The sequence below is a fragment of the Dufourea novaeangliae genome, unplaced genomic scaffold, assembly GCF_001272555.1.
Source record: "Dufourea novaeangliae isolate 0120121106 unplaced genomic scaffold, ASM127255v1 scaffold118, whole genome shotgun sequence".
Taxonomy (NCBI): domain Eukaryota; kingdom Metazoa; phylum Arthropoda; class Insecta; order Hymenoptera; family Halictidae; genus Dufourea; species Dufourea novaeangliae.
In genome coordinates this window covers 3,490,290-3,516,813 of record NW_015374006.1, presented here as the reverse complement: position 1 = coordinate 3,516,813, position 26,524 = coordinate 3,490,290, and the positions used below count along the sequence as shown (strand labels likewise).

Genomic DNA, 26,524 nt, shown 5'->3' with positions numbered 1-26,524 from the left:
ACATTCGCTAAACTGTTCTTAATACTTTTTAAAGATAACTGTCGAACGTGTAATTATTATGTCAATAATTATTGGTAATAATTTATTGGATAATTGTGATGATTACATTATTAATTGGTATAAATTATACAGGAAATTACTCATCATAAATTAGAGAATAATGCAACAACTATTTCCAGCACTATAGTTACCATCAATGATACGTTATTATCAAAGTATGTTAAAGCGTCAACATCCCTGTTCCATCGTTCTCTTTTCTCTCTGCCTCCTCTTTCTGTCTCTCTTTCTCTATCGTTCAATCAGACGTCGTCACAGGATCGTCACACGTCATTGTCGCAGATACAAACACACACACACACTCTCTCTCTTTCTCTTTCTATCTTTTCTTATCTCTTCCACTCTCTGTCTTTTTCTCTGCTTCACGAGTTAACAGGTTTGAAAGCACAACACAGCGGTCGCAGTAGTAAAACCGAACGTTGCGTGCCGTTCCAGAAAGAAAAGCACCCGGTGTTGTTGAGTGAAGCACGTAGTGAAAGAGAACATCGTTTGATCATCATCATCATCATTATCATCCCCACTTTAGGTGTTTTATTATAGGGTAGTAATCAGTTGCTATGAGGCGAAAGGGAAAACAGTCCTCTTCACTCAGATATCGGCCGGCTGAATCGATCCCCTACGACCGCGTCTTTATTTCTACTCCCCCGTTGTTACAAGAAAAGTCACCCTGCCTCCGGAGTATTTTGCATTTTCATTGACCCTTTCGCTGCGGTGCACTCCAAACGTGAATCTTGCCTTGCAACTGTCTGACGTTGAAAATTTCAAGCTACGCACGGTGACAGTAGTAGCAACAGTTGCAAATCATTACAAAAATAATAATTGATTTGTTGCAGTCGTTGTTGAGAACACAACGACGATATTGATTGGTGAACGATGTATCATCTGAATGCCTATAGATTCCAACAGCATACGGTGAATAGAAATTTTAAAACGTCCATAGGCGCCATTAGCAGCGAAAGGGTTAACGTTCACTCACCTTGAGAATAGATCGTCGTAATGGAAAATCGGTTCGAGTGATCCTTTAAATTTTGAATCGGTACTAACTCTCTTTTCGACACAAAAATGTTTTGTTTATACGATCGCTAAAAGCGATCGAGAAATCTCCGTGGATCTCCTTTAATCGTATCAGTCAAACGCAAACCACGGATGAACAAAGAAGCTCCGTTCAATTGGTCGATATTACAAGCTGAATCGGCTCTGGCCAAAGGCCCCTTGGAATATTCCTCCCCCATTCAGGCATAAATTTTCTTTCAGCACTGATCTTGTTCACCTTCCGAAGCACCCATAATCGCACGTGCACGCAGTGGCGCGGCGATAGCACAAGAGGGGGGGTTAAACGATGTTGTATGTACATATATACATGTATAAAACAAGAAAAGCACCGTCCATCCGACGATTTATCAAATGTCTCTGTTCCAAGACTGGTAAAATTGTGAAAGAGGGTACCTGCAGATGCATCGAGCTATGGCTGCGACACTGTATATCAGTTATCGATTGTCCGTAGACGTTTCTGTCTCCTTTCTGTTCAGATTCTTTTCTTGCTCCCATGTTTTTCGCTACACAACTACATCTGTACATGTTTACGATTATTTTACATTCGAAATGTCGCGTTCCGGATTGTCGTTCATCGGACCAGCCGTGAAAATCGGTTTCTATCGCTGGTCTCGGCTGATCGACGATATCCCATCGTTACTCTCCAGTATCGTTCCATCGAGTTCATTTAGAATTACGTATAAACCTTTAGCTAGACCCCAATCACGCATGACCTAGCATCGTGAAGTGTGTATTTTGTTCGTCCGTTCACGGCTCCACGGTAAGAACGATTCTTTAAGGAGCGTAGATGGATTGAACGTCGCCAGAACTGAAAGTGGTGTTATCGTGAAGCTCGCGTTACGTTTTGGCCAATTATTTCGGAGTTACTCGTGGGAAAATATTCGCGAGTTTATTATTGTCTTTGTCGGGATGGATCGTACACGTTGCTTGAAATGTCGAATCCCGTCTCATCAGGAGAATAAATTGCAAAATCAGGTAGTTAAGATATAATACAATTTACTTAATTAATGATGATATCATTAGGAAACGTTTGAAGATCACTCTGCTTGTAAGAAATGTTATGTTAACGAATGTAATGTATATTTTGTAATATTGATTACGTCTACATTTGTTCATTTTGTAACCGACTCTCAGACGCAAATTCAGCACGGAAGAAGTAGAGTGGGTAAAAAAAGCTTGCGTTTCAGCCGCGGCTAAACAGGCCGAGAGCGTTTAAATTTTGGCAAACGATATCGTTAGAGCGAGTTTAGCCGAAAACTGGCGTTCTCGAGAATTCACGCTGCGTTAATCGCTATTGAGTGGCCGACCAAAAACTACAACTCCTTCAGGTGTTAATTAGCATCCTGGGCGCTGTTCCTGGTCACGAATGAGTGAACTGAAAATATACGAAGGAAGGGATATAGCCTTTAACAAATTCACAGAATAGTTTGTTGGTACACCTGACGCACTGTTCGAAACAATTAGGGGACCGCTAACATAGACTGTTCTGTTTCATCCACTAACCAAATGAAAAATCCTAAATCGACACTTTTTCTTTACAACACCAACGCTGTTAACCTTTCATTACATTTCCATAAAAAAAAAACTTTTTAGAGATTATACATTACGTCGTATCTCCGAGCAGAACGGACTGAAAATGAACGATCCTGTAATTGTTTCGAGCCGCGTACATTCCTCCACCGCCACCGGTGTATCCCAACGTCCCCGCGCAATTCTTGCGTGGTGAATTTACGTTCGAAGTCGACCCCGTTGCTGCGATGGTCCACCCTTCGGTAACGAGTTAAACGAGTTACCCGTTCGGTGGCGAGACGTGTGGTAACGGCCATCTTTCTTCAACCGAGGGGGGGCTGCCCTAATTCTCCTTGTCGACGACGAAGTTTCGCCCCTGCAAAAATAGACTAATTACACGGGCTTTGGCCGTGGGGGTCGCGCAGACAACCCGACCGATCAGGGAGGGGTATGCACGGGGGATTACGGGGATTGAAGGTGGCAGAGGGTGATTAGCGGAACGGAAACGACTTTTCAGGGATTTAAACTTTCCCCCCATTCGCCCCCCTTCCGCTGCTACCCCACTGTTCTGCCTCATGTATCCTGGAGCCGGATATGCGGGGCAGCCCCCGTTTCTCCTTGCGCCGCAGAAATACGTTAATCCCATCGGCTCGGTGAAAAGGATGAAACAATATATCGAGACCGCGGTCAAAGGAGCCCTAGGCTGCTTTACAAGTCAAATAGACGATCCTCCGTTTCTGCGACGGGTTTAATTAAGTTGATTAACTCGCGACCGCAACTTCTTCTTTCTCTTGCTTAAACGGCGGAAGAATATATCTTGGTGGCTTTGAAACTCGTGCGAATGTTCTTTCGACGGACCATTCGTTTTTGTCGAAAGTTGCGCGTGTTTACGGTGAACTGGGTTGTTTCTTAACTGTAGGCTGATTGCGATTCGTTTGGATTTGTGCGATTCTGCAGTCGATTGTATAACCTAGAAACGATATTATTTCTTCGATTAAATTCTTCGTTCCGATCGCAATTTATCACTGTTCGAGATTTAGTAACATTTTCTCCCATGAACAAGTAACTGACAACCAATGTCACACCCGTAGACGATCGAACACACCGAGTTTGTGGATTTCCAGCAATACTTCCTTTCTGCGTCGCCGTTAAAAATAAAAGCATTAGCATACGTTGGATCCGCGCTGTCAATCGGCGTTGGCGACAGATGCGACAAGACGAGACAAAGAAAAATGAAGAGAGGATCCTACGTTCGCGAGGAAACCAGCTTCCGCCGAGGAAGGACATCCGGGGGGGGGATGCTTCCTCGTATCGTTGTTCCTCCCCCACCACGAACTTTGTCAATATATCGACGGTCAACTGTTACCGTTCGACCATTACCGCCTTGGCTACTTGTATCTCGTTTATTCCGAGGGGTTCGATCATGGAATACCGAACGAGTACACGGGAAAAATGTTTAAAATTTTTTGCACAGTCGGTGAACAAGTTACGGCGAACTCGTAAAGTTAGCCTCCAGAGGAGCGGCTACCATTCACGACACGAGATCTGACCGAACATAAAAGTTTTATGTGTTCCAAGACAGTTCTTACTATTACATTCTCTGCAATTTATTTCTTCATTTATTTATTTATTTAACACGTTTCGTGGTTAGACCTTATCACGTGACTTTCGGATTACGCCACATAGGCCATCGATGGCTCTCAACAGAACGTATTATGAACTTGTATATGTATATCATAGGACGTTTGCAAGAATAGAATTATCAATGTTATAAGTGATAGTGTACATACAACGTACACTATATAATATGACGAACACTTGTATCGAATAAGCAGAAATAATCGATATTACGATGCACTGAGTTGATTCTAAAAATTATGAATGGTCAGAGTGGAAAGTTTTTTGTGGGCCACCGAGGATCACTGAACGTGTTAGTAAGCATACATTACAATAACCTACTCAAAGGTGTAAAAAAGACGTAACAAATAAAATCGAACTTTTCATTTCCATTCGCTAATTTTTTATTTGCTATTCTACGCAGTTCCGTTCAATGCCGACTTGTTTGTCCGTAGTACAAGAGCAGCGCGTTGCCGACGCTACCGCGGGAGCTCAGCTGGCAGACTCGCGCTCTGATTGGTCCGGGTTTTTCCTTAATATCTCGTTAACAAAGCCTGGGAGACCATTTTCGCTAATGAAAAAGTTGTTTCAAATCAACCCAGAAATCACCCCTTTCAAGGGCTAACACCTACTTTGGGACACCATAGATAGGATTCCATACATAGAATTTTTACGAAACATCACATTTTTTTCACATTGACCTGGTGTCCTAATATTACATGTACCAATAAGTAAACCACTACTTCCTGACAAAATCGCTATTCCTTCCCATACAAATCAATGATTCATACTGTTAATTTTATATTGACAGTGATTTCTTTTAATTTCAAATATATCACCTCATGAAATAGTGGATCACTTATTGATCCAGCTGATACTTACGAGCGGTAGCGTACATTCGCCCAACTCTGTCACAATCCACTTCAGAATTTAGAGGGTCGTACAGGGCTGCGAAAAAGTTCCTTACGGTCACCGACGAAAACTTCACGCGTTCGCTGTCACGTCCACCAACGATATCACCCTTAATACTTTGATACCTGTTCGCCAGGGGGATGCGGCTGGGGCTGTGGAACGCTTCGAGTGCAGCCAGTGGGGTGGGGGACAGACTTTCGTCTTCTTTTTTTCTTTACTTTGGAGACGTCCCACTGCCAGGGTGGAGGACCTCGATGCACTTGGGGTCGGGGAGGAGGAGTCTTTCTAAAAGAAAAGAACTACTCGCCGAGACGCTCTCCTGCCAGGGCTTGACCCTTTTTTTAATTGCGTCCAGACCAAAGTTAGAAACAGCCCGCCGCCTAGCTTCCTCGAGTGAAGACCAGAGACTAGAATAAGCGGAGGCGCGACGTGTCGGTGGTCGCCGTTCTCTGGAGGAAATTACACCCGAATCGTACGTGTCTCCTCTGGTTGTTCGAGCGCTGGAAACAAGAAGAAAAAAAAAGGGGCGGAATGCAGAATAATGTGGGTCAGGGTCACTCGAGAGCATCGAGTTCGTTTCCTTTCTTCTTTCATCGTCCACCCCCTCAGCACCCCATCCCTGCCGCTTGAACCGGCTTTTTTTCGTACTTCGAGTTTAATGGGCTCACGTTGTACGTATTACGCTTCTCGGAATATTATTACGAGGGAATTTCGTTGAGCATCGGGATCAGGGCTTCTGGACCGGGTTAGGTTCTTCACGAATGGCTTCGCTGATTATGAGTCTTTAACTGTTCCGTCGTTTAAACGGTTTCGAGCGTAAGCCGGGGCAATTATGTTGCTGGTTGTACGGATTTCATTCATTGCTTCCGGTAGTGTTCATTGACTTTAAGCTGAAATTGAATGCTGTTAGGGGTATGTATTGTACCTGTAGACGTTGCCTTGGAAGTCATTGCAGTAGCTATGGGAACTGTTATTTTCATGAACTTGCTTGCCTTTTCGTTTTGTTGGATAGGGAATGGTATATTGTTTGAAATTCACTTTAATTAGTATTATTATTGAATAAAATGTAAGTCTCGTGCTCAGCATTTCTCATTCAATATTAATATTACGACGACATTTCGATCACATTTCGTGCAATCCTCCTTGCGTTATAATGCTTCCGACCGTGTGTGCCAAGAAAATTGCAAGTTTGTGATTACAGCGCGCCCAGACTTTCTGAATGAGCGGTTTATCGATCCCCGTCGTATGACAAGCGGAGCCCCCGAATGCCAACAATAAAAGTAATATTCGCGTGACTGGAACGCATTTCGGTGTCGCAATACTCACACACACACGTCCATGATATGTTTCTCTGTCGGGAGCACAATTTACCGGGTACACTATTAATAAATAAGCACGAGCCTATTAAAGAATATTTATCCTCCAATTTACACACTTGGAAACCTACTTACTAATCGCTCGAAAATATACGTCAAGTCACGAAACCCGATACAACTTATATATTCGTATAGAAATTTTCCACGTAGAAAAACAAAATCTGTTCATCTATTTCCACATTTATACGATTCAAAGTATCTACCTGTCCTATCAGTACATTTTATTGCGATCATTCCTTCGCGTCACGATTGCTGTTTCGACGTTTCCTCGAATCGATAGGCATCGGTAATGGTGATCGATATTCCGCCATCGGAATGACACGGACCGAATAAATGTTTTATACGCTACTTTTTCTTAACGCTCTCGGCATCCATCAATCAGAGAGGGAATAGTAAACAAAACTGGGTCAGCTACGAAAATAATCCGAACAGTGTAGAACCTTAATACTCTCGTTGAAACTTTCACGACGATGGAAAACCAGACCGCCGTTTCATGACTCCACACGGTGAATCCCACAGGGACAGTACGAATATTTATTTGTTAGTTTACTTTTCACGTCGATTCTCACCTCGTTTTCGCACGTAGCCCGTAGTTTATCTGTGGCTCACCACCGAAAAATTCCGAATAATCGAACGAAACGAGCCGATGCTCCGAAAGTCTGGCCACGACTGTACATATTTCACTTTTGTCAGCGTTCACAGTCACGCGAGTAAGTTCTGTCAATAGCGCGTGATTGATGGTTGTGTACACACTGTCGACAAAGCGAGCACGCGGAACCAGCGCTTCGGTGGTAAAGTTCGGTAAACAAACTTCACACTTTATACCTTGCGTGTTTCCGAGTACCATCTTCGCCGGGTACTGCAACTCAATTTTTTCGAAACACTGGTTTTACGTTCACGTCGATGAACTTTTTTCATGTTTTTTCCCCTTCGAAGGAAACTATAGACTCTTTGCAAACTATTTCTCTCTATAACGAGTAATTTGTCTCATGACGGCAAAGCTTCGAAAATATGTAATCTCTGCCAAACATTAGATTTTCCAGAGGCCCGTAGGTGACCTGGTGCTTACGAAACGGCGGTGTACGTATAACAGTTTTCATTTAGGGGGCTTAAGTTGCTAGTTTTGCTTTCGTCTCGGTTGTATCAAGTTAGAAGTAGTTGCTCGAAGTTCCGGCTGGGTCGAGCTAACGCTAGAAACGGCGAGACGAACCTCCACCCACCCACGGAAGCGGGATATCGATGCAGCCTGTGTAAGAGGGGTTGCGTTTGTAGGCGTCGCGAACGTTTCTGCTCCTCTTCCTTAAGCTCATCAGCCGAAGGGTTTCGACGGAAGTCAGCCGGTTGTGTAATAAATCGTTGTTAAGCACTCGCATCGCTGCGTAGATTAACCCACTTCGCGACACGGAGGGGAAATTTTCTGATGCGACAGATGTACAGAGTGGTTTTAAACTGATGTCGCTAAATATACTCTGCCAATTAGTCTATAATATACAGTGACTATCGAAAGTTATAATATTCGAACGATAGAATTCCGTATTTACGGTGATGATCAAAACTATTTAATTATTTCGTATTATTATGTAAATATCGTTTTCATACAATTGATTTTTCGAAAGAAACCTGTCGAGTCTCTGTGTGGAACCTTCTTTGGTAATAATAACATATGTTTATGTTAATTTTATGTATAAATTGTAAAATTTATTTCTGGTGTGATTCTCTTAGTATATTTTTCTTGAATGAATGTATAAATTGTTATGGAGAAAGTATTCCAAAAGCTTCTGATGTTACAAAAAGTAGTAAGTCAATCTTTGAGTTTATCGGATAACCTATGAATCGCCATTTTGTTGCACCGGATATATTTCGTGATACAAGTTTCGAATCGCTCTGTACTCCATTCGACTAGGATATTAATAAACCACCGAAAGTAAGCAAGACCGCAGGTCAATTTGCGCGGCTTAGAATGCCTGAGCAGCGTATAATTACGGTTCACGGATAAATTAGACAGCGCACGATCAACCTGCGGCGATCGTAAGCACAGTTTTCAGAATGTCAAGGGTGTTAGCCTTATCACGCGTTAATTAACTGCTAATTGTACCTCGAAGTGCAGCGGTTTATCGCTGGAATTGATTCGAATTTACTAGGGGTATTTTGCATGTTTCATGGATATCTCAGTCAAGTGAACAATTAGAAAGGACAATTAATATTAATATCTTACCGACTACGTAAGAGCATAGTACACGTACAGGATGCTCCAAGAAAATGTGGACCGAACTTATCTTAACCCTTTATGGCTAATAAGAGCAAATTTTTAATTTTTACTTGATAGTGATTTCTAGACTGTATATTTCACGTGTGTATAGTAAATTCAAATCTGTATAATAGAACGAAACAAAAGTCTTTGTAGAAGTCTGTTGAAATATTTTTTCTTGTATCCTTAACTTACTAAAACCTGTAACAGAAGAAAATATATATCTTCTTTTGATTTCCACCTTTTAAATTGCTAGAATTTCTAATGCTATAATCAACTTTGCAGTGATTTCCGGTAGATAAATTCGGCCCTTAAAAGTACAAAGGTTTCCATTACATGGATACGAGAAAAACGAAAACGATTATTCATTGAAGTCCAGGGAGAAAGTTACTTCTCACCATGATGATCCGTAAACACTGCCATAAGGGGTTCGATACCGGAACCATCGAAATTCCTCCCGAATCTGGAGGGTGATTAATGCATCGGCTACGATTCACGGGGGCAGTTTTATCGTAAATCTTTCAAGCAACGTGTACGAAAATTCGTCGATCCGTGCGCAAAAGAACGCGTAACACGGATTTCCTTTTAAGAGCACACACACGCGCGCGCGTGTCGCTTGATCGAGAAAGGGGTGAAAATCCAAATGACGATCGCCGGCCGTAAGCTCATTAGAAACCGTAGAGTCGTGCGGGTAACGCTAGTTTTCCGAGCCGGGGTGGCCATTTTCTCGCCGACTAGAACCGGAGAAGGGTGTACCGAGCCGAAAAAGAAAACAAAAAAAAGTAGAGCAAAAAAATTAAAGAGAGTAACGTAATGGATGCGGATTTAGAGATCGGTAGAGGTATTGTCGAGACACGCGATTAACCATATCCCCACCGATGTCTATCTTTCCGAAAGACCCCGAGAACACGGAAGCGGCGGATCTGCAGAGGAAGCTTGGGATGCTGAACAACATGATGGACCAGGAAGCACGAGCCGAACAGGCACGACGACAGATATTGTACAATATAAGCCACTGTAAGTACTCGCCAAGTTACAGTTTAAGTGGCTGCTGTTTTATTCGAATAGGACTCTCCGACAAGAGAGGGAATGTCCCCATCAATTGCTAAACTCTTGACTCGGATCACTCGTGCGCCGTGGCTTGCGCTAATTTTTGTATGCTTTCTAGCCATACGGTATTATGTGTGTATACTGCGCGTAGGGACGTTCTGGAATTGGTGAGAATTTTCTTCGGAAACTTTTGGTACGTTGAATTTCTGAAAAATGGATTTGGGTTGCATTCACTTGTATGGAGATTCTATCGTGTTTATTGTCTTGTGATCTGGATTGATCGAATTAGTTTTTAAATGGATCTTTAGTACTTCGCGAACATCTGTTTAGTATACTTTGGGTTTTGTAAAATAAATCGTGGAATATTTTCTGAAATGGAGTTTCAAAATGCCTCTCCTCGTGTTTATGTCTACGAACGTAATTTTTAATAATCGAGCAAGAAATTTGCATAGGTTATCACAGAAAATAATAGTTTGGTCTAAATGCCTGCTAATTTTGTAATATGTTAGAATATACGACTTTCGATTGACAGTGGTTTCGTATAACACTTTTGTATCTACAAGGTATTCCTTTAAAATAAAATTCAATATTTCATCCTTTTCTTTGAAGAAAAAAAAAAATTCTCGCTACTTGTAAAAAATCTCGCAAGCAGTCAGTTTTCGCGATTTTTTCGTTCCTTGTCCATTGAGAAGTATATACACGCTTGTATCAACAATATATCAGCATACATGCATTTCTTTATTGTAATATGCTTTGATCGTAGAAATTATTTATTCGCACCCTGTATCGTACTTAACATTAAGATTCCTGAGTGAACAATCGAGTATTAAATTTATTTGAAGAATTCGAACTTTAGTAACGAGTCTATTACACACCTTACGTAACGATTTGCGACATACTAATAAAATTATGCAATTCCAGGCCCTCTGGCGATATTATTTTTCAAGAATGTTAATTTAAATTCCCGAAGGATTAATTTTCGCGCGTGCAACATTGTAACATGGTGCAAGAGTATTCACGAGCGCGTGTGAAGACGCCATCAATACGCCTTATGTTAATTTTTGCGCGAAGACGTGTGTAGCCACGGCGCCGAATGAATATATTCATGTCACCGCGACAATTATTTAACTGTTCTTTCAATTTTATTCCGTGGAATAATTTCGCCGTTCGCGCAATTTTCGTGTCGTCAAAGCCTCGACGCGCCCGGTTTTTCGCGCGAACAAAAAAAGAAATCGATTCACCGCCACGCTTCAGTTCTATTTTTTTTCTTTTTATCAGCGATCAGCGAGCACAAAAGACCGCTTTATGCAGTCGCAATTGCATTATCGACTAGGTGTGTGCCGTGTACGTTTTCTCTGCAACATGTGCAACATGAAACGCAGCTCCGATTGTCGTTGCCGACCATCGAACAAATCGTCGGTAACTTACCCCCCGATAAATTCCATCATTTCCTCTTCAGAGATCTCTCTCTTTCATTATCAATGATCACTACACCCCTTAGCATGGTACCAGTTCGATGATATATATTCTTTCCCTCTGCTCATGCGACAAATTAAATTTTCAATTCCCCCTCCCCCACCGCAGACGTGTCGAGCATACATAACATACATATATTCCTAGATGTTATCAAATCGCATGGATATTAACTATTTCTGTCTGCATCCCGCCCCCCCCCCCGCCCCGCTGTTGCACACTGTTTCTGTTCTCGGATTCCAATATCGACCAATTCCAAGCCCGAGAAACCTGTCGAATCGTTGCGGTCGATCATCGAGACGTCAATAATTCTCACTCGAGAAATGACTAAAGAGAACAGAAGATATTTATTCCTTATTATACTTTTGTCCGTTTATAATCTCGCAGAAATAGAAGACAAAAGGCTGACCGTGGTTCGCTTTGTGTATTCCCCTGTTTAGGACCATGTTGTCGCTTTATCGTCTACATACCATGTGGTACGTTTAATTTTCCATGAAGGAAGGAACGATTTTGCAAGTGTGTTTAGGATTTTGATCGTTTAGATAATGTTTCGTCACTGGCACCAGTTAACGTTAATTTTTTTCTTTGTATTAAAGTTTTTTTTTTGCTCTCTCTGTCTCTGTCTTTCGATAGATAGATAGACTACGAGAGCCCGACGATCGTTCCAAGGGATTAGCTTTGTTTCCCGTGATAACGTGAAATTTTCATTGGCTTTCAGCCGGTTACTCGGAGGATTCAGACTATACGTCGGACTTGAATTATCCAGTAGGCGGACAAGGCGCAAACAGCTCGGCTTCGCAGTTTCGTACGGCCGCAAACCAATTGGCCACCCCTCAGAGATCCCTCGAGACCTCGAGAGAAAATAGTTACGAGAGGGATGATCATCAGGTATTGATTCCGTCTATGGTTCTACTATTCATTAATTACTGTGCCAACCGTGGCCGCCTTCGTACGATCGGGTCGATGATTTTTATTATTGGAATAGTTTCCTACTGATTCGGATAAACGGGGTGCATTCAATCCCTTGTTAACGGTTCCTTATTCTCGCTTTAATAACTTGGTAAAATGAGACACATCATAGCTCGAAACGATAAAGATGACAGTTTTCCGTAAATTGTTAATGAACAGTAGTACCAAATGTCACTTGAATACTTTATGCTAACTGTGCTTATTTTCGTGTAAATGTACATTTTATAAAGTAATTCAGAAGGACAGGGACAAGGGCAAGAATTTCTTTATTCCCTTAAGAACCCTACTGGGTCAAGAATAAAGTGGAAAACCTGTTGCGTTCGAAGAAAGTTTAGTCTTTTATATTTCACAGAATCATATAAACTGTATATTCATAAAATCCGCAGTCTATTTATTATATTGGTTTTGTAGGATATTAACTTTAGTTGTATGAGTAAAGAACAAGTATTTAACTTTGTGAATATATAGATTCAGAAACTAGTGTCTTAAAATGATAAGTTATATGTTATAGAAATGTGTAGGAATAGTTTTCATTATAATAAGGGGAAGTTTAAGATTCTTTGAGAAAGTATGCATCACAAAATGGATTGCCAAAGTCGCCGGATGCAGAGAAAGTAATTGAAGGATGTGTGATTAGATTCCAGCCACAGGTGGGGGAAGACTGGCGCCGAGTAATTACATGCGTTGCATCGGATTGGGCAACAGTCCTCGTTATGACGAACCGTATCCCGAAGAGGGTCCACCGCAAAGGTATTCTCAGTCTCAGCACGCTTCAGAATCTTCCGAGCCACTCTTCTACAATAGTAGACCAAGACACTATAAGGAATACAGGTATTTGACATTTAACCAGCCCTTAAACGACCAAATACACACAGAGAATCAATATAAATTAACACACGTTACAAAGAAAAAGAACAATTCTTCAATGAAACATATTACCAGCTCTCTTTTTTTTCTTCTTCTTCTTCTTCTTCTTCTTCTTTGCACTGCAAAGCTATCCTTTAGTTTCGATTTATACGATCGATTATAATGCAATAAATACAGGGCTGTGCATTTCATCGAGGTGTATACTTTTTTAAAAGAAATATTTTCTTTGTGCACACGCACGATTCGTATTCAAGTGAAAATCTGTTGCACTGCCCTGAATCGCGAGGTACTTGAAGAAAATTGTTTATTGTTTTTTGCTTGATTCAGACGACGGAAGCACACGTGGGATTACGAGGACAGGTACGAATGAGTACCCCAGCAAGCTTCGTGAGAAAGTTCTACGATTTTCATCGCTTCGTTCAAGTTTAGATCACACGTTTCATCTAGCGGTTCTGTTCATTAGCGTGCCACACTTAGATCGATCTTGTGTCTTGGCGCACTGTCGACGTAGATTTTACACGCAATAACATTGTCCAGGTGTCAGACACATGAAACACGATCACTGACCAGAACATTCTTATTCTTATAGACTGCAAGGAATACCGCTTAGCTGACGTACGATTATTTTGAAATTTTGCGCAGTCGTAAACTGCTTGAAAATATTTGACGTGTATCCTTTATCGATTGATTTTCACATGTATAAGACACAAGTAGAGTTCAATTAGATATATAAGTCAAATCTTACGTGAACACGTAATATTTCATCAAATTCGCCGTGCAATATCAGTTCAGTGATATTTCTTGTCTCTACGTATCGACTACATTCTATCACTGCTGGTTCATTCTGTCCTCATATTTTTTTAATCAGCGAGAAAGTGGATGGATCGTTCACAGATATCTACTTCGGTTTCACAGAATAGAATTCGAATGGAAATAGATGAAATGTAGAACGTCGTGATTAAAATAAACGATTCGTGTTTAATAGATCAAAGAGAATGCACTGAACATTCACAGGTAGTTGCATGGCGTAGTCACTGTCGCTGCAGTGTTCAACAAAGTCCATGGGAGTGTCTTTATACCAACCGCGCCATAATTCTAACAAGCATAATTTCTCTCGGATCATTTCATTCACGCTTTTGTCGCTCACATGTAACCGTTACGACTTTGTTTCACATTTCCTCCGATGATTTCAGCCAAGACGGCTGGTACAGCGAGGGTTACGATTACCATGGCACGACGAGAGTCGACGAAACGAGAATCTACAGCGACACTGAGTTTTATCCAAGTACCACAACCAGCTCCTCTAGACGAAGAGGTAAGATATACTTCAAAGATTTAACTTATGATTCGATGATTCAGACTTAACTCAATTTTTGTACACGATATTTACTTATACATATAATATATTCATTCCTCTGAACAACAAAGAAACTTCAAAACTGAAATTTAGATACTCCTCTACTTTATTATTACAACTCTTTATTCTATCCTCCTTCGGAAGAAATGGAGATTACATTAAAAAGTACATATTAAGTTATTCTAAATTATAGTCTGTCAACGAAAAACATTAAATTTCCAATGACTTACAAATTTATAATCAAAATTCGTTCTACTTCGAACTTTACGGTAACAATTCTACCACCCTATACAGAACGCACCCACAGACGCCCGTCTCTCGAAAGGCAGATGACTTTATACGATGATCATTCTTACTACACCGACGGATACAGTAGCGACGGAAGGGTGGGCAAGATGAGCGCCACGTATCCAGAATGCCAAACGGACATCAGATACAATGAGTACTACGATAGCATCACGGGATATACTTATCAAGATGAAAGGTAAGCATTCCGTGTATTATCCTGCCTTGTCGTTCCACGCTTGTATTCATCGATTTTATTCGATCGTATGTAATTCCGACATTACGCCCGGTTGTAGGTACGGTCAAGATGACGAAGATAGACAGTGGGACAGCGGAGGGAAGTGGTGTTTAGGGACTAGTACCTATTACGAGAACAAACGGAATAGAAAAACGCTTCCACAGAGGCCTGCATCTAGTATCGGTATTCATCGACCGGATTATAGACCGACTGTCACCAGACAACGGAGTTACGAATCGGATGAAGTGAATTATAGGTACGTATCCACCAGTTTCTTCGCTTCTACAGGGTCATTACTCGAATAAAATTACTTCTCATTGGAAGTCGTTGATATACCATGTTTCCTCTAAACATATGTCCTTATTGCGGATTAGTCTTCTTTACAAGTAAAATCTATTCTCCAAGTCGTGTTTCTAACTGTAAAAAAATATGTCTGGTTCATTTAAATTGGCGTAAACGCCTAACAAAAGCTGACACAATAAGTTTTCGGTGTATACTTTACAATCTAAAGGAATATGGGCTTCGTTTAACAACACCTGAAAAATTTACTACATAATAATGATTGATTGTTTCGTCGTTACAGTAGCCACAGTCGTCGTCGAAAGCCACTTCAGCCGCAGCAACGGCCGCCGTCCCGTCAGGAAGGGACAGGCAAGAAGCTGCCGCCAACACCGACGACGCCCAGCAATGTGATCATCAGTCGTAAGCTTGCCTCCTTACCTGCCACACCGAGCAGGCAACTGCCAAAGACTAGAACGTCCTCCGAGGAGAGCTACTACAAGTCTGACTACAACGAGGACTATAATTACGCTTATCGCAGCCAAGACAACTTACCTCAGGAAACTTACATAGATAGCGTATACACCGAGCCGAGTAGCTACGGTCAGGTGCACGCGACCATCAAAAAACAGTACTCCGAGGACAGCCAGTATGGGTCCAGCTACAGGGCCCAGGTCGACGACCAATACGGTCATTCGTATCAAGAACCCCCGACGCAGGACACGTACGATCAGACGTACACGCAAAACGCATACAAGGACGAGTATCAGACGCCTTACGTTCAGCCGAACACTCAGGTTTATCCGGACACGTATCAGGACACGACATATCCAAACACCAGCCAGCCAAACGATCAGTACACTAGCCAGCCGAATGATCGATACGCGAAACCGGGGATCCATGATAATTACCCGGCGATGGGTTACGAACAGAATAACGGACAATACCAAGACCCGAAGAAATCGCGTACGTACAAAGAGGAGACCTACAAGGAATCGTACGACGACTACGGTGTCTCCGTCCCGTCGAGTGTATACGATCAGAACAATGTCACGAACACGTACAATCAATATCAGCCGGAGACCTATGATTCACAGTACATCAACACTTCGACTGGCTATCAGAAAACATATCCTGACACATATAATCAAGAGACGTATAATACAGAGGATTACAGTCAGGACAGTTATAACCAGGACACGTATAATCAGGGTACATATAATCAGGAGACGTACAGCCAAGATGCCTATAACGTGGACACTTATAAGCAACAGGACACCTACGGTCAGCAGGGAACGTACAACCAACCGGATGTTTATAAGGATACGTACAATCAACAGGACGTGTACAAAGACACTTACAACCAAGGAGATACTTACAAGGATACTTATAAGGATACTTACAACCAACAAGATACTTATAAGGATACTTATAAGGATACTTACAACCAACAAGATACTTATAAGGATGCTTATAATCAGCAAGACACGTACAAGGAGACGTACAATCAGCAAGACCGGTACAAGGAGACGTACAACCAGCAAGACACTTATAAGGATACGTACAATCGACAAGATGAGTATAAGGACACTTACAACCAGCAAGAGAGTTACAAGGATACCTATAACAAACAGGACAGTTACGAACAGCCGGATGTGTACAAGGACACTTACAGTGAACAAGATTCTTACAAGGATACCTACAATCAAGAGGAAGTTTATAAAGATACTTATAACCAGCAAGACGTTTATAAGGACACTTACAAGCAGCAAGACGTTTATAAGGACACTTATACCCAGCAAGATGTTTATAAGGATTCTTACAACCAGCAAGATGTTTATAAGGATACTTATAATCAACAGGATACTTACAATCAAGAAGACGCATATAAACAAGTACCAGTCACGTCACAGAGTAGTTACGAGGAGACGTACGATAAAGGGAAGGATTACGTCGATTATGAAACACCATACAGCAAAGAGGAATCAGTCAGCACGACGTACAAGAATGACTATCAGGAACCATATCAGGATTATCAGTACGAGGATTCGTATCACGGTTCGTATCAAGGATCCTTCGAGGAACGTTACAAAGAGAGTCCAGTCGCCAGTACAGAAAGACGTTCAAGCGAGGTACCAGAGTTGTCGGTGACCACGCCAAGAGGTCAGACCAGAACCAACGGCTACCAGTCCGGCGAGTCGGACTACTATTACTCTTCCCAAGAGAGCCACGATGTGTCGTCGATTGGCCTAACGAGGAGGAAGAAGCTCACTAAACAGGATCCAAGCCCTCTCCTTCAGCAACACACCGACTCTCTGGAGTCTCGTGACGACGAGCTGAAGGACACCATCGAAACTACCGCGAGCTCGATAGGTAGTATCCAACAAAAGAAGGGGATCAGTGATTATTCGACACCCACCGATTCTACTCCTGCCGCGAGTGTTCTAATCGAGTCACCGCCAACCTCTGTGGTGCAGCCTATGACAACTATGATGAACCACGTGACGCCCAATCACATCACCAGTATGACGGTAACGGCAATGGTTCACACGCCGACCATGGCGAACGGCAAACGTTTGACGAGAACCGATTCCTACCACGAGGAGGTTATCGAGGACGAAGAGTATCCGGAGATCATACCGAAAGAACCACAAAGAAAGGATTCACAGCTGTCGCATCAGAGTCAACTCAGCCAACACTCGCAGCACAGTCAACACTCTCAGAAACCGAAACTCACCCGGGGGGATTCTTACGCTTCCGATCACTTCCCCGATGAATCGTACAGCAGACGGGGCTCGTACGTCCAACCGACCAGGAAGGACTCGTTCTCCTCGACCACGCAGGAACCACCGTTCAAGCCACCTCTCACCAGAACAGACTCGTATCAGAAGAGAGGCAGCTACGGTCAGAACTTCACCACCCCTCAGCCTATCTCCAGAGCTGAAAGCTATCAGCGTGGATACTTCAAAGATCAGGAGTCTATAGAAGAGCCGGAAGTTTCATTGAGCAACGCGGTTAATGATGATTATAAGATCAGAGACGACTCTCTTGAGAGGTAATTGAACACTTATGATGTGGTAAAATGTCTGTAGTATCAGGGTTGAATTCGAAATGTTAGGGGAAACGGTATACCTAATTGTCTTACGACTGTAACGTTTTCTTCATGGAACCATTAAATAAAATTTTTAAGGATTGCGTATGGGTTTCGTCCAGTAATAACAATATAATTTTTTATATTTTTCGTAGTAAGTTGATGAGAGCAAGTGTATAAGTTACAATTCTTTAGACCTGTCTCCATTGAAAAAATCTCAATGCGTGAAAAGACAGTCTCGCAAAGATAGAAGATAAAAATATGAGAATACCATTTTTTTATTGATCCCATCGATTGTTTACTGAGTTCTTAATGAAAAGGGAAGGTAATAACTATTTTTTGGTTATATTTCTGTGAAAAGTATCGAAAGGCACGCGAGAGACGAATTAAAATGATTTACATCTTGTTTATTTTCCAAGGTACGAGCGTGAGGAAGAAGCGATGCTCCGTGGCTCTCGAGAGGACTCGTTAGTGGACACATACAAGACTACACCGCCGATGTCGCACACCGACAGCCCTCGTGGTAAGACTGTACTCACGGCGTATAATATCTGATTTATTAAGTGTACCAATAGGTAATATATTCTTGCTTATACATAGAATATTTATTTCTGAATCTTAACAATATTACTTATCTTTCTACAGTATTCTTTCTTGCTTTTTTCCAAGAAGAAAGAAAGGTACATGTATTGCATTTAAGTTATATTAATTTGTTATTGACTCATGTAGTGCAATACTCATTGGTATACCTAATATAAACATCGAAGGTATTCGAATAACATATTTCCGTATCTATATTGTTGTAATAAATTTTTCATAATTTGGATGCATATTGCTTCACACTTTTTTCCTCAAGACTGTATATACAGGATCAGTCGAAATTTTGTTTATATTTATATGGAAAAGAGAGATTGAGTTCGAATACTTTCGTTGCTTACTGTACATAGCTCGTATAAAGCAAGTGGTAAATTGTTAAATTATTTGCAAACAGGGAGCATAACGAAGCAAGCTTCGTTGGAAGAAAGTGTTCAGATGGACACTCCGCCGAGGAGTCCACCGGAACCACCGGCAGACGAGGAACTTCTTGAGATGGTTGGTGCTGTACCAGTGCCTACGCAGCTTAAGGAACGACCGGAAATGACGTCGAAGCAACGGTGGCATTGGGCCTACAATCAAATCGTCATGCAGCTGCGGGTGAGTGACATTGTGCAAACAATATTTCATTTCATAAATTGTTAACATGTGAAAACAATCATCGAACAATTACTCATTAAATTTCATCGTTTAATGATTAATAAACTATTAAGTAAAAAGGGAAATACTAATATTGTTACACTGATAAGGAATAAGCTGACAATTTCGGACATATGTGAGTAGATTACTATAGCATCTGTTATTACAGTAATTGATGAGTTAAATTACTTTTCCTTTCATTTCTACGAAGAATAAAGATTGACGATGACAGATGCAATTTTCATTGGAACACTAACTCCAGTTCATTGAAGGATTTCAAAATTATTTTTCGATATAGCCTCCTCATATTTTAATATACCTATAGAAATAATAACTTGAAATAGGTTTTCTGAATGATCCCACAGTAAGTAACGATTATACCGGAAGTAATTGGACCTTTTTACTTATAACGCTCCAAGGATATGAATTCCAATTGTCCATTTATTCTGTATCGGTCTAACAAAATTAAAAATAATAGAACTGACTACAGATCTGAATGAGTAGCAATCTGTATCTATCAGACGAAATTAGGTCAAAATTCGTTCCTCTGATCAGAACTATTAATACGATTGTACAGGTGATAGCTATTTATAATTGTAGATCATAGGGAAAATAACTTTCCATTTCATTATTACGCTAGTCAACGACCTCACTCAGGCGACCTTCCGAAAAATGCGGCGCCGGATACCGGGCGACCCGCATTTCTCCGGTAGTCCTTCACAGATACAACGTTGGCCTTGTCAATCATTACCTTCACGGCGTATCGATTCGTCACGTACTGTTGTCACGGGTAGAAACTCCAACGTACGGGTTCGCCCGCTTTATCACCTCTATAACATGTCATTCATCGTCAATTGGAAGGTCGCGACGAGTCCGTTGATCCCTGCCGTAATGAAAGATCCGTAGACTAGTTTCGTAAGTCACACTCGTGTCGTGAGTCACACGAATATTACTTAGGTATATACAGACTGTTTAAAAAAATTTTTTTCAAGAAATGTGGACCGAGTTCGAAATGCGCTAAAAAGTAGAAATTAATTTAAATCAACGGTTAAGAAATCTTACTAAATAGTTCTAAACAGTTTAACTCTGGCGTCATCAACTGATATAGTACCGATTGAAAATATAACAGCTTGAGCGTAATAATTCTTTGAAGACCGATTTCTTTAGAATTCTCTGCATCAATTAACGAAGAGTATGGATTCCTTAAACGTTATTTTCTTAAACATTCGTTAATTAACAGAGAAATTGCTAAAGAAATTGATCTTCAAAGAATTATCGCGGTCAAGTTGTTACAATTTCGTTCGGTACCTACTGTATATACGCTCCATTCGCCTGGTCCTTATCACCAAAGAAAACACATACTTTTTTAGACCACGTTCACTTCTCTTTTTGAAAGATCCCTTATGTAATTCAAATACTAAGTTTTTCTACACTTTTCGATACATTCGAACTAGGCTAAAATAAAAAGAAATTTTTTTTTACCTTCCCCATATATAATGCAAATGGGTTAACTTAAAATCAATTCAGACCTAATCAATTCCGAAAAAATATACAAAAGTATAATAAACAAACCAGTAACGAAATCACTCGAAACTCAAAACGTGAACTCCATATACCTCAAACAAGCATCAATCATAACTAATTATAATAATGATTCATTACCTGTTACCGTCCCAGAAAATCGTGACGCACTAGCTTATAAATTACGGAGGTAACGCATCGTCAGGTATCACGTTGGCGGTAACACTTCCATTGTTATCTTTACGAGCCACTGTCGTTGTACAATGAATGTTCATTAACGTTTTATCGTTCGTTGCTGAGAGAAAATACGAGGTCACGCTGTGTCGGTCGAGGATCCATCATTCAGCGAGGTAAAAAACATCGGAACAGAAGCGGATTCAATCACGGTTTCGCTCGGGAAAGGGAGAAGCAGGGTGGAAAAATAATTTAAAGATCGGACGAAGGAATCCTCCGTCGAATAAAGTGGCGTGCGCGTTATCGGGGCCGTCTCGTCGCCTTGAAAATGGCGCGTCGCGGCGATGAGTGGTGGATTAACAGGGACCGACACGAAACTTCCATTAACGCAACCTTGTCGCCCAATCGTGGCGCCCTAAGTACGCACCTGGCGTGCAACACCCTTGGGAGCCGTCGGAGTCGATTAACACTGGAGGAACTCTCTCTCGCCCCCCGCCCCACAATGGAAAATGTAAATTCTCGATGTGTGGCCAGGCGAGGGGACATTGTTCAGAAAATTGCTGTCAACTTATGAATATACGTTGCTGCCAGTGTCGGATCAGATTGATACGGCAGTCGATGAACGAGGAAGCTTAAACGATGTCTTGGTTATCGGAGAGATTTCTTGGGGCTGGATCGATAGATGTTTGAGGAATTATTATTTCTTTCTGGATTACTCGAGGAAGTGACGGGGGAGTTGAGTGGACATCGATTTTCTTCATCAAAGACTTTGTAGGATCATTGGTGGAGCATAAATTTTATTTTCAGTTTTCTTTGCCTTGTGCTTCGAACTCTACTCCAGGAAGTCAGCTTATTACTACTATTATGTTATTGCAATGTTTAGAACAATTCAGGTAATAGAATTTCATGGGAATTTGATTTTTAGCTATTCGAATAGGTCTATTGATTTTTTATTATGAAAGACTTTCAGGGATTATAAGTAGAGCATAAATTTTGCGAAATATTTCATTACAGTTTTCTCTTCCCTGTGCTTTGGTCAATATTCAACGAAGTCTCTCTATTACTATTTTATATTATTTAACCATTGAGGAAAATTACGATAATAGAATTCTGTGGGTATTTTATTTTCAGTTATTTGAACTTGAGAGTTTTCTTTTTAAGCGAATTAGAAAGGGGGGTAGCAGCGATAAGGACTGTTTGTTTAATGTTCAGCCGCCAAAAATTTTACCGGAAGTTTATCCCCATCCGGTGCAGTTGCAATGGTCACGAGTCATTTGCATTTCCCGTCGAATCGATTGACTGAGTGCACCGCTCGCGCCAATGCTGCGCCTCGCGTCGCATCTCCTTGTGCCGCGTTTAATTACAAATTTTAATTCTACAATTAAGGACGACGTAATTCAATTTAGACCGGCTGGAGTGGAACAGCTGGGAAGGTTGAGGATGGGCTACGACGGCATAAGGGACGTTTTATTGAACATGGTTATGATTGGAGATAATGAAAATGTATGACGAGATGATCGCGAAAGAGAATTTATAGATACACCTACGATATAGAGATATATAGAGGGTTCTCAAGTAATAAATGATAAAAGTGTTACAGCTCCTCTTACCTATCTTAAAATCAAGAATATTCCAATAAAGTTTCACAGTTCGATTCCCTTGCAATCTAATCAATTTTAATATTATGTTCCAGTCCACTTAGTATTTCGAGAGGAAAATCTATCTTTCGTAAACTGAAATTCTAAAATTCACACTATTTTCTACGACACCTCCACACCCAGCTTTCGGATCGGAATTTTTTCCATTAAGAAACATTACACGAACTAAATATCTTATTTAAACAGAGTGGTCCATGAATAACCCCGTATAATTCTCATTACCTCATGCTGACCAAATCACTCGTTGCAACGGCAGTACCAGAGCGTTTAGTTCAAAATGTAATTTGTATCTGGAACACAATTACAATCGATCAATGGTATACCAGACATAGCGACTAACATTGAAATTAATTCATTCGACTGAAATTCTTGTTGAATATTGTGTACGCTGTGAGTCGTGAGAATTTCTCAGGATCCCATCGCGAATTAACTTCATTTCTCGGCTACCATTTTTTTAATGATTCAGTATCCTCGCTAAAAAGAACATATAATTTGCAGTCTTGTAATCACATTTACATGCCTATGTTAAGGGTTAATTTTGTACGAAAATAACGTCTTCTGTAGATGGAAAGAATAGATCGTGTCAGTATTAATCTTTAGCGCTCCCTGCATCTATATATTTCTGCCTTCAATAGCTGACGCTGTGAAAGTGAAATCATTCAGGTGTAGTAAGATTTCTTTCAAATAGCCTTGAACTAAAAAAAAAATATCTCAACGATCTACTTATTCTCATAAAAATATATACACTGGTAAATATCCACATCGCATAAGTACGTATTTAATGTTTAAACAGATCAAATGTAACAGAATAATACAGTTACTAATTGCAGTGTCAGATTCTATTAAATCGAATAAAAAACCTCTAGATCCACGTCAATAAACACAATTCTTCAAAATGACACAAATTTCGCTCTACCAGTGTAATTTTTTATAACCGTTTCAACAAACCACTTCTTTCCCAATAAAGAAACAATAATTAGTAATTTCACTACAGTCATTCGTGGTTACTATTCTAAAAATTAATAAATAATTTCCTTATTTTTCACCGACCAATATAAATTTCTACTCAATTCGAGTTTCCAAAGATTCGTCCACAGGAACGTGAATTCGAAAAAGCACCGACAATCAACTTACTTCAACCGTCGTGTTCGTGAAGCCACCGAAACGCGTTCAACGCATATTTCACGCGACACAACTGCCATAATTTGCAAACAATTCTCAACTGTCCACGAACGGAGCCACGAGGCACCAAGAGATCCGTCCACGTAAAAAAGCCCCATGAAATCCCGTGTTTGGAATCAGTCCACGTCTCCTTGCCCCATCGAAACCGTCCCGTCCCCCCCACCCCCTGCGAGATAGGACCTCGTAGGGCCATGCAATCTATGTAGGCCAGTGTGCCCAACCGCGATCGGAAGCCCGTATGCCAGCGTTAGCGCGACACACCGCGAAGTTAGTGGTATCACCTTCGCCGCCAAGGTCTCGCCTCTCCCCGCCCATTGCCTCGTTATCAACAACCGACAACCACTTGTCATTGCGAGCGAACTTGGCATCCTTCGGTATCGTATTAGTCCACGATACGGCAGCCACGAAAGACGATCACCCCGCGCAGAAAGGAGCAGAGAAAGAAAAAAGAAAACAGGAACTTCTGGAAACTAGACAGGCGTCCCTTTTGCCCCACGTTGAACCCCCGTCGGGGTTCACGCACCGTGAGCACAGAGGAGAGAAGAGAAAGAATCCACGCACACACCTTGGCAAAAGCAGAGAAAGCCGTTGACGACGCTTATCGATCGTTATTAGGCTTTTATTAGACGGAAGTGTTGTTGCCGATGCCGAGCAAAAGGGATACATCCTCACGGGGGGTCGTGTTAACTTAAGTGAAAATATCACCAAGAGGTCCCCGGATCAGGGGCTGTTCACCGCCTCCTTTCTCCGCTTAATTCCCGCACGATCTGTCAGAGAGTCCGATCGCGGTGCTCCTCGAGGCAGGATCGGCTCTTCTCCGCCATCGAGTACCCGATCCACGGGACGGGGCGACGTTGTCTTAATCGAAATGTCACGTTGAAAATCGAATTAAATCGGTGGTACACTCACGCGAGATAACAGTGTCGTGGAGTGTTCTCCCTCGAGGAAAGACTTTCGTCTCGGACGTGTGAATAGTGATTCCAGAGTCGCAAACTGTGAAGTTTCGGAACCAGTGACATAAAATACGTGCTTGTGTTACACGTTCGAAGTCGCGTTATTGTAGAATTATTATACGGCAGTTGGGGAACACGGAGGAAACCCGTTCTTGGAAATTGCGACTTCCGAAGTTTGATAACGGTCGCACGGGAAGTGCTTAAGCGGTGAACCGGATGTCACGGTATCGTGTATCGGAGTAATCGCGTGGTCGGGAACACTGTGTATCGGCGTATATCTCGTGGAATTTTAATTAGTGTTACATTAATTGTACTCTTGTTAACAATGTTATATCGTATCGATGTATCATCTTCTACGTGACTTCTGGGACCTGACAATATCTTTGTTCGAGAAAACTAACGGAATTCACGATGGAGGCGCGGGAAAAGTCGTTGGAATGGGCGTTGCTGTTCCCTCTGAAGGCTGGTCTGTTCGCCATGAAGTCATCGTTGTCGTCGAAGAGCGTGAATCGCGAGAAAGAGAGACTGGCGAAGAAGAATCAATTATCTCCTGGCCCGAGGATACGTCGTGGATCCTCGTTGTCGGACCTGGACAAGTTACAGAGCAAGTCGATCCTGCCGGATGTGGTGAGATCGACGGAGAAGTGCTCGGAATCGTTGCCACACTCGCCTGCATTGTCCAGAACGAACCTGCAGCTGGGAAATCTGTACGTAAGAGGAAGCATAGGTGATCTGATGAACATGAAAAAGTATGGCGCATCTACGTGGAGCGTCAGGAGCGAGAGTCTGATCGCGAGAGCGGTACCTTTGAGCACGGTGACCCCCAGACACAGTCCACCGTGTGAAAACAGCGTTGAAGATCTCGAGGACGACGCGCAAGAAGAGTGGCAGATGCCAGGAAGGCCTCTAACCTGCGCGCAGAGGACCCAAAGGCTCAGCAAGCTCATCAAGAAACAGAGGCGTATGATGGTCTTGAGCCCGCGGACCTTGAAACGAGATCTCGTAAGTCGACGGGAATGGGGGAAAATGGAATTATCGAGAACATAACTTCGAACGGTGCGGAAAAAGGGTTTTTAGGTCGAGGAACTTTAAGGTTCAGTTGTGAACTACTGATTGCTGATGAAAGCTTAATGTTCTTTGGGAGATCGTGTGATCTAGTTTAGGTAGGGTATAGGACGAATGGAAATAGATGACAGTTTCTTAGTCGCACGAAAGTCATTAGATTAAGTCGTAAAGTAACTATTGTTATTTGTTTCGTTGGGTAGCGTCGTGAATTACCGATTGGGAGGAAAGCTTAATATTCTTTGAGAGATCGTGTGAATTACTTTAGGTAAGGTATAGAGTAAATCCAAATAGTTGACACTTCCTTGGTCTCACGAAATTCCAAGGTTTTTTACTGTGTTTTGCGCTTCAAAATTCCCA

At 41.7% G+C, this 26,524-nt stretch overlaps 1 protein-coding gene across 1 annotated transcript in view; it reads left to right on the top strand.

Annotated features, from left to right (window-relative positions):
- LOC107188226 overlaps positions 1 to 22,818 on the top strand; it is a 63,818-nt gene extending 41,000 nt beyond the window's left edge. The window contains exons 4-15 of the mRNA XM_015576482.1: positions 9,670 to 9,789; positions 12,014 to 12,183; positions 12,902 to 13,095; positions 13,459 to 13,491; positions 14,325 to 14,446; positions 14,783 to 14,972; positions 15,070 to 15,267; positions 15,595 to 18,345; positions 18,801 to 18,904; positions 19,373 to 19,575; positions 22,117 to 22,202; positions 22,716 to 22,818. Coding sequence (XP_015431968.1) covers positions 9,670 to 9,789; positions 12,014 to 12,183; positions 12,902 to 13,095; positions 13,459 to 13,491; positions 14,325 to 14,446; positions 14,783 to 14,972; positions 15,070 to 15,267; positions 15,595 to 18,345; positions 18,801 to 18,904; positions 19,373 to 19,575; positions 22,117 to 22,202; positions 22,716 to 22,818 — 4,274 coding nt within the window. The remainder of the gene's footprint in view (positions 1 to 9,669; positions 9,790 to 12,013; positions 12,184 to 12,901; positions 13,096 to 13,458; positions 13,492 to 14,324; positions 14,447 to 14,782; positions 14,973 to 15,069; positions 15,268 to 15,594; positions 18,346 to 18,800; positions 18,905 to 19,372; positions 19,576 to 22,116; positions 22,203 to 22,715) is intronic.
- The last annotated feature ends 3,706 nt before the right edge of the window (positions 22,819 to 26,524 follow it).